Raw genomic sequence first — 16157 nt, 5'->3', positions numbered from 1 at the left:
GTGGAGCCCTCAGCAGAGCAGCAAGGGCCGAGCAGCAACAGCGCTCACAGAGATGAAGCTGTTCCACTAAAGGCCGACCCAAAACAGCCACAGGAATCCCTCTCGGCATGTGATGGTCTGGGGTACTGGGTAACGATACCGTTTGCTGCACTGGACGCTTGGCTGGCTCCCTTTCAAGCAGCAGCACGCTGCCCAACTACCCACCACAAGGTCTCACTAATAAAATACACTGCAACCAATGTGCCCATCGCTGAGACAGGTCAGCGTTTCTCCTTTCTTTGAAGCAGCCGCTGAGGCACCCAGGAGTGGTTCTGCACGTTTGTGAGAGCAACTTACGTTCCCCCTCACTGCTCAGCTGGAATTTAACCTCCATTAACACACTCAAAGTACATACAAGCGTTAATACATCAGCTTGGTGTATCCGTTAACACCACCAAACTGTTTAATAACCTGCCATCATTAAAGTATAACCAAGCACAGCCTTGCTTTTTGTCATTCCACAGACAGAACATGCCTCTCTGGACAGGACTGCCAAGATCAAACAGAATAACCTCACAAAAAATCAGCTCACAGAGTGAAGAGCAGCATTATCTGAACAGAAATGTGCAGCTGCTTGAATAAAATCATCATCTGATGTGCTGCATGCACCAGCAAGGACTGTAGATCGAGAAGTACCAGGGACTCCCAGCCACAACCCAGGCCCCTCAGTGTCCCCAGTGCTGAGCCAAGACAGAGGAGGGAAGGAAAAGAAAAACCAGCTTTTATCCTTAAAAGCAAATCAACCTTCCAAAGCACCTGTACATTTGTCTGAAGCAGAGTGAAATGGTGTCAACAAAGGTTAATTGTCACTTCTGGTTCTTGATGTGCCAAAATATTTATGCTCGCTTGCAGGGCATTCTGATTGAGAGAGACTGACCCAAACAACCCCTCAATGCTCATTAATTCCACCACCATTTTCTCTGCAACAGGCCACAAGCTCCTCATCTCCAAGACTGGCAGCTCAGTGTGGCAGCTGGCCAGCCATTCCACACACACATAACCTAAGGATGGCTGGGAAACAAACCCAAACAAGCTAAGCTTTGCACCACGGCCGTATTTTTCAGCCCATCCACGCATTCAGGCCAGGTTACAAACCTCTGAAAACACATGAGCTGATTTGGATTTTACCAGCTGGAAACTCTGCCCCTCACAGCATTCCCAAATCCCTGTTGTTCCCTGACATCCAGCCACAGACTTAGCTCCCTCTCACATTCCCTGAAGCCAAGCAGCGCACTGGAAGTGAGCCACAGCTGCCAAATCACAACCAATCCAAACACATCTGTGACAAACAGCACCTGCAACTGGATGATGAAAGGTTGTGCTTTGCCTTTTACAGGGCTCCTCAGCAGGACAAGAGCTGAAAAACAAAAGCAAGCCTCTCCTCCTGGCCTGCAGGTGTTTCACCATGACAAGCACACCACAGGTTACTCTCCTTACTGCCAAGAAGCCAGATCCTGTTCATATTCCAAAGAAACAAATCAACATGCAAGAATCGAACCTCCTTTTGATTTCTTTCTGTAAGGTAATAGCCACAAATCCTCTCTAGGGGACACAGTTTAAGAGACAAGTGACTGTACGTGGACATTTTTAGAAAGCTCACACAAAACAAGTCTTTATTCTTTGTCGCAGAAAATAAATACAGGTGCATATTTCATATGCTTTTCTATAAAAGCACTCCTACAAAATCACTTAACTGCATACAACAGTACAACCTTTTTGGCTTTCAAAATGCAAATATTATACAGTCACTTCATTTTATTATCTTTTAAAGCACTTGTAGCAAGCAGCTTTGGAAAAGGAATGCTTAGTTTAGAAGCCAAATCCTTGCCTCAAGTGCCTTGTGGGTTTTTTCTGTCATGTAGATAGTGCAACTAACCTAAAAGCAACTCCAACAGGTTTCTGTAAAATGTTTATTTCCCACCCAACCCACCCAAAAAGAACCTTGCAAAGAAAAAAAAAAAACAAAACCAAAAAACAAAACAGCTCTTAAAAACTGTTCTACCTCAATACTTTAACCAAGAGAAAACAAGAAGTGGCTCAATAGAAATATTCAGGTAAGCACAATGCTTCACAGCTCATTATCTGTTCGCTTCCAGTTTGGCCTGGGGTGTTTCTGGAGAATAAAAGGCATTAATCATCCAGTCCTATATTTCTGAAAAGGTACGACATGGACTCCCCATTGTGGATCCTGCGAATGGCTTCTGAGAGGATCATGCTGATATCCACAGTCTTGATTTTAGGGCACTGGAGTTTCTGTATTTCATGTGGAATTGTATTTGTAACCACCACCTACAGAAAGAAAAAAGAATCGAAGCTCTGCTAAGGTTTCCACCTCCCATATCAGAACTGCAAAAGGCAACATCCACGTATCCATGGTTGCTAATGGCACCGTCCTTCTTCCCTACCATTCTGCTACGCAGGTCCAAACAAAGGCATGAAAGTATCCCCCACACTAAAGGTTAAGTCTGCTAATACTCGCAGTCATCTTCTCACTGCTCTCCTGGCTTCCCACTGCTACAGTTTAAGGACGTGTAGATGCTAGGATACAGTTACTTGGTAAGAAAGCTTGAACCAAGGGACCTTCCCAGCTGACTCCTTAATGCCAGTATATTTTAATAATCAAGTCAGGAGAAAACTGCTTGTTTAAAAAACCCAAACCCATTTGATGAGAAATTCAGGCTCCACGCTTACTTCATCGATTGCAGATTCCTCTATCAGTCTGGGAGCATCTGAGGATAAGAGGCCATGTGTGGCCATTACAAAGATCTTGTAAGCTCCCCTCTCCTTGAGGGTCTCAGCTGCAGCAAGGAAGCTGTCAACGTCATCTATGATGTCATCCTGTCAAAACAAGATCCAGTCAAAGTGACAATTCACCATGTCCTCAGAGACCAACGCAGCACAGCCAAATCCACATCACACCTGTGTCACATGGAACAGTCCACAACCAATGCCAAACAGACATTTGCGTTGATGCTGTTCTGCAGACAGCACCTAAAACTACTGCGGCACCAAGGGCAGAGGAATCGCTCCATGATGGGAAGAGAGAAAAGCCAAGCCAACTAACAGAAAACTGCTCTTTCCCATGACAAGCCCAGAGATTACACTCTGCTTCAGAGAAACCACAAGGCTGCACTGTATCTGCTTTACCAGCATTTCTAAAGTCACAGAACAGGAGCATGGTGATTTTCCCCTCCTCTGATGCTGATATATAAGCACCACCCAAAGCTCCTCACCTTCAGGCAAGCACTTTTCAGAAATTTACCTGCTCTATTCATAGAAACAAGGTCCAAATGCTGTTTTTCAGTGTGGATCGCTTCATAGTTCACAATCAGCTTCAGTAAGTGTGCAGAATACTGCCTCGTGGTGTAAAAACCGCAGTATCAAAAGCTCAAAGTTCAACTGCTGATACAGCAGAACATCTGCTTCATTTCTGCAACTTTAACATATTTGATATAATTTATCAAAAGCTATGTCATTACTTACCACAATGATAGCTATTCTTCCTCCCACATCTCCAACAACTGTGATGGGTGGCTTTTCCTTGGGAATCAGCACTGATTAACAGCAAATTTTTTTTAAATGGGTAGAAAGGAGAAAAGAAAGAGAAAGTTTATACAACTGACCAAGCATGGAAACACCTGCTTTGTCTGGGTCACCTCTGTTACAGGGAGAAGTACAACAGCTATTTCAACCATCACAGCATTACTGGGGAAAAACAGCAATATTTTAATATATGAATGATCTTTTTTAAGCTTAGCCAAAGTATTAACTACATCAATTTACACCCAGATTCTTAAGCCATTCAATTAATCCTTAATTTTAGTACAGCGAATAGAGTGGCTTGCAGACACCACCAGTTCAACCATGTTTCTACGATCCAAGCTGGGTTTATGCAATGAAGTTCTGCTCGCGCAGCTACAGATCCCATCCTCATTCTGCAAGGTCATTCTGTTGAGGCTCATGACATTAGGCAGCTACACACAAACCCAGTGTCAGCTCAGCTGATGAGCTCTGTATCCAAGAAAAATTCCAACAGTAAAAGTAAATGGCAAAAAGTAAGGCCTCTCTGCCAGGGGCATTTTGAATAGCAGAGGGCACAAACCTCACATACAGCCCAGCACTAAAACCACAGACAAAGAGCACTGAAAAGGAATCCTTATTCCCCCTATCAAGAAAACTAAAGAATCCCGGCTTTTTGACAATCCCTCACTGCCAGCCTCACCTCCCAAAGCCATAAGAAACAAGAGGTGAACACTTTCACGCACAAACTTACTTACTGGGTATCTCCAAACTGGGATGAATAGCAGCAACATTCTTTGCTGTAGGTGGTGAATGTCGACCATCCACCATGTCGGACTCGGCATCTTGGGCTTCCCCGTGAATCACAGCAATTCCCAACCGTAACCGCTCAGCAAATGATTGTGCCCTGTAGGGAAAGGGTTAAAAACAACAGAAATACATTAAATATAAAATAATTTGAATAAATACAATGCTAACCTATTTCCATTTTATTTCTACAGTTTCAGAGGAAAACTAGAATGAACCTAAAATTTTAAGAAAACACTTGGAAGAAACCCCTTGTCCCTTCACATCTTTTCACCAGGTGTGAGAATCAGCATTACCATGGAAGTACCCACACTGGCCTTGAAGCAACCAGATAAATGCTGCAAGTCCCATAATTCCAATTAACTCTCCTCTGTTTTGCCCAACAGTCAAAAAAACACGTCCTAGCCTTCAGCATTCCTGAGATTCCATGAGCAGGTCTCATCTAACAGTGACCACAGTCACCACAGCATATCTGGTATCTCTTAAACCATCTTCTAATTCCTACACCACTTGCTCAGAGCAGCGTAATTCCAAACAGTTTAGGAGGAGTCAACAGAGAAGATTCATGGATTAAGAACGATCGTTCAGCCAACAAGGGCTTCACAACTGAAGCCACACATCTCAAACCCCATCTCCTGTTTCACTGTGCTAGATAGCGAGCCATCTGTATGGAGGGGCTGACCAACCAGGCTCTAAGTTATGAGCATGTTAAAGCAATTACTCTGGATTAGTGGCATTATGCTTCCTGCCATTTTTCTTCATTTATAGCAGGAAATTCATAATGTAAATGCACACAAATATAATATGATTAAATACCTCCTTCATCCTAAGCACTGTATTGATTTACCTCATCCTTCAGGTTTTTTAACTCTGAGATTTATTATAATCTCAGCAATGATGCAAAGCTGCTGACAAACCGTAAGAGGTAGAGATTTGAGGGCTGCACCTTCTAATTATTGGATACCTGCCCTTCGGGTGATCCCAAGAACAAAATCACGACAGCGAGTTCCTGCTCTAACGCAAGAGAGCAGATCATACCCACCTCTTTGCAGATGCAGGTGATTTGGCCACAATTACAGCATTCCTGTAGTCTGGTATCTGTAGTAAATGAGAGAGCAATGTCCACTTCACATCTTCAGACAATTTTAAAATCAGTAAGAATTACAGAGCTTTATTTTGCCAGAAGAAATTTAAGCATCAAACATTTTACCTAGCATAATAAAGCAACTTCATGAATCCATGGTAAATGATCAGAGTTCAGAGCTCAGCAAAAATAGTTATTTAGAAAATTCAGATACTAACTTAAAACTGTACCTTTCATACACACCACATCATGTTACAGATTACAGGAAAACAACTGCTTTAGAAGAACATCAGGGCAACATGGACAAGTGTTAAAAGAAAGAGGAATCCATTGAAATCGAAGTTTCCTGTTCAACTTAAATTGTCTTGTGCATGCACATGGCAGTCTATAATCAGGTGAAAACATAGCAATTCATCAACTTCTAGTTTTAGGGTCATTTTTCAGAGTACCACCAAAAAAGTAACACTCATTACATCACACTCATTCTTTATCCGGACTATCATAAGGAACAACATGTGCTGCATTATCCTGGAGTCAGTCTCACACTGCTGCACGTTGTGTTCCACGCAGACCAGAGGATGCTGCTAAAGTGCCAACAGCAGTAAAATGGTCAGGCCAAGGAGGCCGGGTTTCATCCCAAGGTCTGATGGGTACATCAGTCTTCATAAGCACAGTCTTCTCCAAAGCTTGTGGCCCCTGCCCTGCTTCATTCTCACTAGCTTTTCACTCCAGCCTCCTTCTCTTTGTTCAGTCAGCACTGTAATCGCCACCTCTCACAAGTTTTCTATCCTTGTCTCTATCTTCCCTGCAAATGGGGACTCCACATCTCTCCTTGTCTAATTTCTAAAGCATTCCACCATTTGCGTTTCCAGTCCTCTTTCCCAACAGCAGCAATCTGGGCTCCCCCTAACATCTCCTCTTACTCCCTTCCTTGCAACCTCAACATTTTGCTTCACTGCACTGCGCTGGGATGACCTGCCTGCCCTGGAGGGTGGCACACACAGAATCTGTCCATCCTTCCCTCGGTTGTCGTAACGATATTCCACAGCCACTCGCAGCTGCAACAGCAAGCAAAGTCCTACAGATCCAATCCTCAGACCTCCAGCACTATAGGATGGAAGACTCCTACATACCGGCAAAGTGATTTGTTACGGTCGTAATTACACAAATTGGGAGGGACGATACCCTGACCTGGAGCTCATTGCTTTGCTATCAGATGTCAAATACCAGCTCCAGAGCACAGAAACACTTGGGCTTTTCCTAAATATAAGCAAGGTAAGTTCTTCCCCAAACATAAAAACCATACTGGCTGAGTATTTCCCAAATACAACAGGCATGGGAAAGAAAACGTGAAGTTCTGAATTTGGGCATGGGCCCAACCAACTGAAAACAAGAGCTTTTCTGAGCATATGTCAGGCAACATTAATAATCTGCAATGCTTCTAACTCCACCTGTAATACTGGGAATTCAGCATGTTCTGTCCTTTACAAACACTTAAGTTATACAACAGGCTACAAAGATTAACATGACGGAAGGTATGGACAAGGCAGGGCCTGTCACTTGACATAATAAAGGCTTTGATCTTGTTCAGACATCACAGCCTCAATTTTCCCCTGCCAAATTATCAAATCTGCTCTCAGCTCTTTAAAAGTGAAGTCAGAAATCCAGAAATGTCATCTAAAAGACAGCAGACATCAACAGCTCCTCATAAGGAACAGCTATATCACACTAAGATTAACACGTACGCACAGGAAAGAGAAGACACCGAGTACTGAACATCTGCTAAGTACACAAAGGAAAATCACCCCATTTTTATACCACACTAATTTCAATGACCAGACTGTCTTCATCTCAAAATACCATGCTATTCTCTTCATACTTACACATAAATTCCTGTCAGGGAACAATTACAAGCACTCGTTCTCTGAACTTTCAGGTAAATGCTCCATTCTCACCAAGCTGGACCCATGCTACTCCATACACCCCATCACAACTCCCATTTGAAACCCTTCTTGTGCTTTGGCATTCCCAGCGTAGGATACAGAGTAAGCTGCTCCCACCAGGAACTTGAGGCGAATACTAAACACACTTTTGCATAGCACTGGGTGGAAACGTTCAGAAAAGCCACTGGAGCTACCCTGGCTGGGCAAGGGACCTGCCGATACAGATCCCATGGGATCAGTACATTCCATCAACTCGTTTTAGCAAGTCACCTCGTGGACAGAGGGACGCAGCCATGAAAAACTGAAAGTATCTTTCAAGACCTCTCTACACACACTTCAGATCTCTGCAAATGCTCATTTATCAGACTGCACAACAGTGCCAGACTCAAACCTGCAACAACTCTTTGTAACCCAGTAAGAGCTCATGTACCAAAACCTGCTTCAAGACTGAACCAGGAACACAATCTTGTTATTGACCATAACCCATATGTTCGAGCAACACAAAGGCATAACTTGTCTTGTGTTCACATGTTTGGTTTTCACTTTTTCTTCTTTATCTTGTGAAGTGCTTACAGTTTGCAATGCTTCTTTCCTGGTAAGCAAGATGAATGACTGCAGAAAAGCCAGAGCCCATAGTTTTGTTCCGACTGTTACCAAATGAAACGATAACAATGGGTACAATTACCCCAACAGATTTTAACACTGTCATAACAAAATCATGATGGTTTGTTTTGAGGTTTGGTGTTTTTTCACACTGAGGCATTTATATCTCTACAAAAAGAAATCACTTGGATTCAAAAGTAAAAGTGAGCTAAACCTTTTCTCTCACCAGGAAGAAAGCATTTGCTTTATTCCAAATTATCCTTAGTCAGAGGCATAATACACATCTTACACCTACAATTATCGTTTGCACAATGTGTGTCTATGAATCTACCAGCAGCACCTCTTAAAGCACTTTTAAAAATAAGATGGAGAAATGGATACACAGAACATCAGAAGTTAAGCTCCTCAAGTCAAGACATGCTGAGCAAACAGCAGGTGAAGATTTCCACACCAGAAGTCATCTGCTCTTTCTTAGTTTCAAAGTACAATCAATAGGCACTCTTGCAGTTTACAGTTTAACTTTCAAAGTGTTTTCATAAGCAATATAAACTACAGCTACACATGCAGTCCAGCCTATTAATGTCAAGGGAACTGGAAATCAGAAAGAGGATATCAAGAGCAAGAAAATCCTCATTTTGTTAGTAATCATTAGGGGAATATACCTAAGAAGACAGAACAGCATCACTGCATGGATAAGAAAACAGCAGCTCTTCATGAAAGCAAAATTTAAGCCGATGGGGAAGAAAAGAACTGCCCCAACACCACTCCCAGTTCCGATGTGAGCGTTCCCCCATAAAATTCTGTTTGAAGAATTAAGTCTTTTCAGAGGAATTTGTTTCGGAAGCCCTGAGACATGACAAAAAAAAATAATTTTAATTTGTTAAATAAATAACTGTAAGAGCAGGACTTCCTCACCTCTTCCTGAATGTACTGTAGTAAAAAGGGTGATGCTCTCAAGTTATCAACTGGGATATTGAAGAAGCCCTGTATTTCCTTCTGGTGTAAATCCATGGTAATGAGATGAGTTAGTCCTTTAAAAAAAATAAAATAGAAGGCCATAATGAGAAGCACATCAAGAAATGTGACACAGAACAGACACACTCTTTATTTCTCTAGTAAGCATTGCTAAGTTTGTCCCGAATAAAATCCGTAAGCTGCATCAGAACAAGAACACCAAACTCTGAAGGTCCGCAGCACATTATCTACCTCCCTCGTACCAAGGTTTCTGCAGTGTCCTGTTTAAAAGCTCCTCAGAACATCCTACATAAATGACTCAGCAGTGCCACACTGAGGCCAGTGAGATCCTTCTCCATTCAACATATGACAAAGTGGACACACTGCTAAGATAAATTATCCTATGGCGCACAGCAAGACCATGGCACAGCTATCATTAAGAGTTCTAAACTCCTGAAAAATGGGCCCAAATCCTCATCACTGAAATTCTTCTCTGAAAACAAGAAAGCTGCTCACACTGTGTTTAAAAGCCCTTTTTTCCCAGGGACAGCAGCAAAAGGAAAGAAGCAGAAAATGCTTTGAAGGCCGTGAAAAATCAATCTTTCTTCAACATCATCTGAAATGTAAAGCATACAAAGCGCATTCCTCCAACAGGTGAAAAACAGCCTAGAAATGACACTGCACAACCGTTTGAGAGTGTTAGAAAGGCAAAAAATAGTATGAGATCGATACCACAGCCCAAAGCAGCAGAGTCAAGCACTCATCCTGCCAGCTCAGTAGGACACAGCATAAAATGGCTGCTACAAGTTTGGGGTTTTTCCAAACTCATCATTTGGAAGCACTTCTAATTACATTCTCCTTTCTATGCGAGTTTTAAATTCATGAAAATTTAAAAATAACTGCTGAGTTTAAGTCCCAACTTGCGCACAGTTGCCCTGATTATTTCCTAACCAGCTGTGTTCTTACCAGCTTTGCACATCATTGAAGCCAGTAATTTAGAGACAATGGAGCCCCTTTTCCTCATCTTGCACTGTTTGCTGTACGGGAAGTAAGGAATCACTCCAATAATGCTTTTGGCACAGGAGGTTTTACAGGCGTACACCATGATCAGGAGTTCCATGATGGTGGTATTCACATCCCTGGAACGAGAAGCATCTGTAGTTCTGTATCTGGTGCATAAAAACCCTAAATTCAGCACAGTATCTACACCCGCTCCAGAAACAGCACTGCAAGGGAGCAGAGAATACAGTGACTGAACAACCTGCACTGAGAATCCAGCTGAATCCAGAATGGCAACTGCCCTGGACCCAGCATTTTCACTCTTCATTAGAAGTACACTTCATTGTTTTTTCCACTTGGCTATTTTGGGCAATTCAGCAGTTTTTGTAACTCCATTTTCAGGCTTCTAGTAATACAGCACATTGCTGTAACAAAGCACTCCATAATTTACCTTCAACATCTCTTTCTACTGTGCACAAAACAAAATAAATATGTTTTTCAATATATATATGCTTTTTAAAATAAAGTTTCAGATTTTACAATATATTATTCTACTGTTCAAGCCAACTGCAGGCTAATAACAATCGCTTTCTATTTTCTGCTACAAATAAAAGCATTAAGATATTTTTTCAGATGAGAACTGGTCATGAACTGAGATATTTTCCTTTTTTTTTTCCATAAGAAAAAATGCCTTGGCATTTGTAAGGTTTGTTTTGCATCAAAAGTTTCCTGGATCATGGACACATCACCTAGTAAATGCTCCTCCTACATCTAGAACCTTGTGCTGGAGATGGGGTAGCTGAAAACAGAAGAAGTTAAAGCGAATGACATAAGCAAAAGAATGCACTTAGTGCAAGAACGCAGACACCAGGGGAAAGTTTCATTGACATATTCACTGAAAATGAAAAAAACAGCAGTCAGCTTATACCAAAGTCTTTGTGCACGTATCAAAGAATGCCCAATAACAACAACAAAAGCACAGAGAAGCCTCTATCTAGTTAATTTAAGCTTATTTTACTGAATCACATACATGAAGTGTGAAGAAAAATTTAAACATCTGCACAGACAGTCTACATCAAAATGCTAGCGTGGCGTCTTTAAACAGTTACTCACTTTGAAACTGTTTGGATGATAAATACATCCTTTCCTCGCACAGACTCCTGAATCTGCACTCTTGTTTCTGCCAAGAAGAGAAATATGTAATATTTGCAACAGCAAAGCTCAATAGTCTAAGGGAAGGGAAGTCAGTATGTGCACACCATAGTCAGGTAAACTTCCAGATTTGCCAATTAACTGCTCACCTCTGTTTGGTTCCTGATAAACCTGAACCTTCCCCATCTCAACTCCCAAGCGCCTGCAGAAGCAGAAAAAAATAAAGTAGAAGTCAATATGGGAGAGTGAAGGACAAAACAAATGCAAAGCCCATACAATGCAACTGTTACTGAAAAAGCTATACCTCACAGGAGAAAAAAAAACAAACAAGAAAAGAAAATCCCACACCATAAAACCAGTAATTATAGTGGAAATCTGTTAACAAAGCAACTACAATTTCTAGAAGCTGCGCTGCAGGCTAAGCTAAACTCACTTTCAACTCAAGTTCAGAAGAACAAGCAGTGGAAAAAAATAATGTTCAATTACTCAATCATGTAGCAATTTCTTACTTGTAATATATATTTCTATATACATTCTATATAAGGTGCCACTATATGTACGCATATATACCTGGCATCATACACAGGCACAGTGCTTAAAAAACTGCTGTTAAGTCCTTCATCTCTATAGGCAAAATGTCAACTTAGAGTGAACAGGAAACATCAGCGAGCTCTACTTGATTAATAATGGAAGGCTAATGTCTTCCATATTTATTTCACTTCAGCATTAGCACAGAGCCCCATCACTAAAAAAAAGAGACAATCGAGTACGCATGCACTTCTTCCCAAGTCCTTGCCAGGTGTAACTGAAGCTCTGTGCACTCGTACTTTCTCCTCCCATCTCCATGTAACTGTGGGTACCACAGTCTCAGGTGGAAACCCATCCTGTGCAAAACTCCTGGTACTGTTACGCATCCCAATACTGTTACAGCAGCATAGTTTAAGTTTACTGAAGTAACAAAAGCTCTGCTGAAGCTCTTCATGCATTTAAAGCTGAACGAATGTTCCCATCTAAGCTACATAGTGAGGAGGATGGATGCAGCTTTGCCATCTACAAAAACTCTGATACAAGGAAAGTAAGATGATAAAAACTTCTGCTGTGATTTAGTAGTACTCAAACATTAGTTTTCTAATCATAACCTGCCATCAAACAATTTAAACACAAGTTATCGATAATACTGACATCCACTGCACAAATCTGTACACCAGATGTTCTTGCGAACTGCAGCAGATTTCCCTGTAAACTTTCCTTAAGCAGAGAAATCAGTTTTCAGTAAAATAAGTTCCACCAAGATCCTAAAGCTGCCCTGCAGCAGATTTTACTCACTCGGCAATCCTCTTGGACAGTTCCATGCATGACGAATTGGAATTAGCTGAAAACAACACCAGTCCACCCTTGGTTATATTCATGATGGCCCCAATTTCAGTTGATGGCACACAAAACATCAAACCTAAGTTGCTTTTCCACTTCTAGAAGACTGCAAGAGATCAGAGGTCTGTTGAAGCCACGTGACAAAAACAAAGAGGCAAATTTTCTCTGTTTAGAAAGTAAAGAGTTTCCCATAAGCCTGTCTTCCAGCATCCTTAGTATCTGTTCTCATCACTTCAACAGTACCAGGAATACAAGGTTCCAGAACGCGGTGACCCACAAGTCATGCTGTTTCCTGACCTCACACAGCACATCTAGGAATGGGCACAGAGAAGGGGACTTCAGCCGGCCTGGCCTCCCTTCTCACGCCCCAAGCTTTACAGCCTCTCCCGCAGATTGTTTCCCTGGAGCTTCCCCCAAAGGCTCCCCCCACAACCTCGTAACTTCAACAGGGCTTTTTTCTTCTTGTAAATGTTTTCCTCAGGCTGTCACTTAGTAACACTGGTTCTCTTTTCCACCAGCTTGTCCAGTTCATTTTCTAAAACTGAGCAAAGTTTATTGACATTTTCAAGATCACAAAGCCAGCCACAGGTAGAAATGTGCTAAACAGAATTCCTGGGTCCCAACTCTGCCTATTTCCACACCTGTTCATCCTTCTACCACTTTGCAAAAAAATATAAACTTACAAATAAGGATGAAGGGTAAGGAAGAGCTCAATAAAGCCGGTAGCTGTAAATAACGACCTCTTGCACAATGCAGCCACTTGGTGAAGTAGTTGTTGTCATTCTTTGATATTAATATCTCTCCTGTGAAAACAGGAGAAAAATATCAAAAGGAAATCTATACATTTTTTCAAAAAAATAAAAGCACAAACCACTAATCCTGCAATGGATTTGATGAGATCCCGTCTTCATACTTTATTTTTCCGTGTAACATCACGTTTTCATGACTTCTTCTAATATAACATTTTATTCAAATGAAAGAAAAAAAAAAATCTAATTGACCAGCAGTAACTGATAAACCAAAGTGGCATTCAGTTCTGGAAGGTTACAGCACTTCCTTTCTGCTGCGTAAGTTGTCCAGTCCATCATCCATTTTAGCATTACGTAGGGGACAGAAAATATCAGATACGAGTAGAATAATTTGAAACAAAGCAAAGAGAAGGTAGGATAAATCAATAACTTCTTTCCCGGCATACACCTCCCTGCTGAGAACTACAATTATCCAGTAGTCACATGTAATCTGTCACAAAGATGTGGTGGTCTAGCAACTATTAAGTACTCCAAAACAGCATCTAAAAGACAAACATTAGTTTTCACACTCACAGGAATGGCTCTAGAAAGCACCTCATTCAGCCCTCCTTCACGATCAAACACACTCTTGCTCAGGTTGACCTCCTCACAGGAACTGTACCCGATTCAATTATGAGCCAAAGTGAAGTCAGGAGCTTCCTAACAAGAAATCTTCATGAAGCAATCGTTCTACACTCAATCACCGTATCATCAAAACTTTCAAAATGTGCAGAAAGAGAGCACAAGTAGCAACAGCTTTGGGAATAGAATTCCAACACCTCGATGTTTTGTCTCTCCTGTAGCCACATGTGCCCCTACACCATCAATGTGAGACCTCACCTCTTTCAGCCTTTCTTTTCAGACAAGATTAGAAAACAATAATACTAGAAAGCAGCATGGTTTGAGACACCCAGTCTAAAGCTCAACTATATTCCTACATTCCTACCAAAATAAGTTCTCAAGAATCTAAGTTCTAAGGAGAATTAAAAAGCTATTTCTTAGCTAGCATTCTTCCTTTGTTCTGTACATACTCATGCTCTGAAACATCCAGGGGCAAACTAATGGCCATCACCTGTCAAACATTCATAACAGTGTTAAAGATGCATCTGAAACCCAAAGCAAGTACTGGAAATGTTTTTAGGACTCAGTACCTGATAGCATCCTGCTTGCATGACTGAACGGGGACAACACAGACAACTTTCAATCTTACTGAAATATTCACACGGTGTTTAGAAGCTGTTATTCCTGTTGCGTTACCTTCACTCTACGGAACTGGGAAATTAGGAGAGTTAAAAGATCTGCTGAAAGGCAAGAGTTGCTGGCTCCCAATTATTGCTCAGCGTGCACTTTAGGCCACAGTAAGATGCTGACGTATTCAAAAGCAACACTGAATGGTTTATCACGTAACCATAGGTCAAGGGTTTTCTTGTGGGTGCACTTCAGCAGCAACAAGTGTGTGAAGGGGAGGGAGGCTGCATTTGGCAAGTAATATTAACGTATCAATCGTTGAAGAGGTGCTGACATGAGAGCAAGCTCACAAAACTTTATTGGCTGTGTAAAGACATGACTACAAGGGCACAGGGGATCACAACCCTTTGGCTTCAGACAAATGAATCTTCCAAGCCTGCACCAGATTTGGGAAACGACACACACCATGGAGCAGGCTGCAGCCTACAAACACCACCACTTTCTTTTGGGCTGCGTAATTACACAGAAAGAGAAATGTAGGATGGGGTGAGTTGGAAAGGACCTTAAAGCCCATCCAGCTCCAAAGCCCTGTCACAGGCAGGGACACCTCCCACTGGATCAGGTTGCTCAAAGCCCCATCCAATCTGGTCTTGAACACCTCCAGGGATGGGGCAGCCACCACTGCTCTGGGCAACCTGGGCCAGGGCCTCACCACTTCATTGTGAAGAACTTCTTCCTAAGATCTCATCTGAACGTTCCCCCTTCTAATTTAAAGCCATTCCCCCTCACACTCCACACCATTGTAAAAGTCCCTCCCCAGCTTTCCTGGAGTCCCTTTCAGCACTGGGAAGCTGCTCTAAGGTCTCTCCAGAACCTTCTCTTCTCCAGGCTGAATAACCCCAACTGTCTCAGCCTGTCCTCACAGCAGAGGTGGTCCAGACCTAGGATCATCTCCGCGGCCTCCTCTGGAGTCACACCAACATTTCCATATCCTTCTCACGTTGGGAATTCCAGAACTGGACATATCACGATGAACACAAACAATGACTGCACGGCATACACACGATGCTTTTACACACGCCTTGAGCATCTCCACACAGAAAGGAGGAGAGGCACGAAGAGCCGCCTGGGATCACACACGGCGCTGAAGAGCTGATCCCACGGGTCTGGAGGAAAACTGCACCCTCACATCCCCCTCCCCAGGGCGTGGGGGGGGGGGGAGGGGGCACTTCCCCCACCTCCAAACCAGCCTGTCCCGCCCCTCAGCTGCCCCAGCGGGGATTCACAGGCCCTGGGGTCCCAGGCACCCCGGTCCTCGAGGACCTTTGCCCAACTCGCAGGGCGAGCACCTCCTCCCCTTCACCTGCGGGGCCGGGGAGCGGCGAGAATCCCCCCAGGGCTGGAAGGAGAGGGGCAGCCAAAGAGGGGAGCGGCTGCCTCCCGCCGGGCCCTGAGGGGAGGGCGGGAAGCTCCTTCCTGAGGCGGCGGGGATGCCCTGCGCTCCCTCAGCCGGCTGCGAGCGGGCGGGCGCGCCCACCCCGGTCTGAAGGCCTTACCTGCCGGCTGCGGCCCCCCGGGCGCCGGGAGAGGGCAGCGCGGCCGGAGGGGAGCGAGAGCGGGGGAGGCGGAGGCGGCGGAGACCAACCCCTCCGGTTCCCCGCTTGCAAAGATGGCGGCGCCGCGCGAGGAAGGGAGGGAGGAGAGGGGGGC

At 43.3% G+C, this 16157-nt stretch overlaps 1 protein-coding gene across 2 annotated transcripts; it reads right to left on the bottom strand.

Annotated features, from left to right (window-relative positions):
- Nucleotides 1–1623: 1623 nt before the first annotated feature.
- Nucleotides 1624–16157, bottom strand: PRPSAP2 (phosphoribosyl pyrophosphate synthetase associated protein 2). 2 transcript variants are annotated; one of them, XM_069869766.1, is made up of 12 exons: nt 16004–16153; nt 13155–13274; nt 12427–12577; nt 11250–11302; nt 11062–11128; nt 9916–10088; nt 8911–9026; nt 5408–5463; nt 4317–4465; nt 3523–3593; nt 2731–2877; nt 1624–2328 (listed from the first exon to the last, which is right to left on the bottom strand). In XM_069869766.1, the coding sequence occupies exons 3-12, from the start codon at nt 12543–12545 to the stop codon at nt 2170–2172; spliced, it is 1110 nt and encodes a 369-aa protein (XP_069725867.1). In that variant the 5' UTR covers nt 12546–12577; nt 13155–13274; nt 16004–16153; the 3' UTR covers nt 1624–2169. The 2 variants fall into 2 exon arrangements, with proteins under 2 accessions (XP_069725867.1, XP_069725868.1); XM_069869767.1 differs by lacking the exon at nt 13155–13274 and having other exon boundaries at nt 16004–16157.

The sequence above is a fragment of the Phaenicophaeus curvirostris genome, chromosome 16, assembly GCF_032191515.1.
Source record: "Phaenicophaeus curvirostris isolate KB17595 chromosome 16, BPBGC_Pcur_1.0, whole genome shotgun sequence".
Lineage (NCBI taxonomy): Eukaryota > Metazoa > Chordata > Aves > Cuculiformes > Cuculidae > Phaenicophaeus > Phaenicophaeus curvirostris.
The sequence above is the reverse complement of the archived record's forward strand: the minus strand, read 5'-3'. Positions and strand labels throughout refer to the sequence as shown.

What these genes read in the sequence shown, in the direction of transcription:
- PRPSAP2 (XM_069869767.1), bottom strand. Translation starts at nt 12,545, where the DNA reads ATGTTTTGTGTGCCATCAACTGAAATTGGGGCCATCATGAATATAACC. An exon ending in TCACCTGCATCTGCAAAGAG is followed by an intron (nt 4,466 to 5,407) that starts GTGGGTATGATC and finishes CTTTCCCTACAG; the next exon opens with GGCACAATCATTTGCTGAGC. An exon ending in TCCCAGTTTGGAGATACCCA is followed by an intron (nt 3,594 to 4,316) that starts GTAAGTAAGTTT and finishes GCTGTTAATCAG; the next exon opens with TGCTGATTCCCAAGGAAAAG.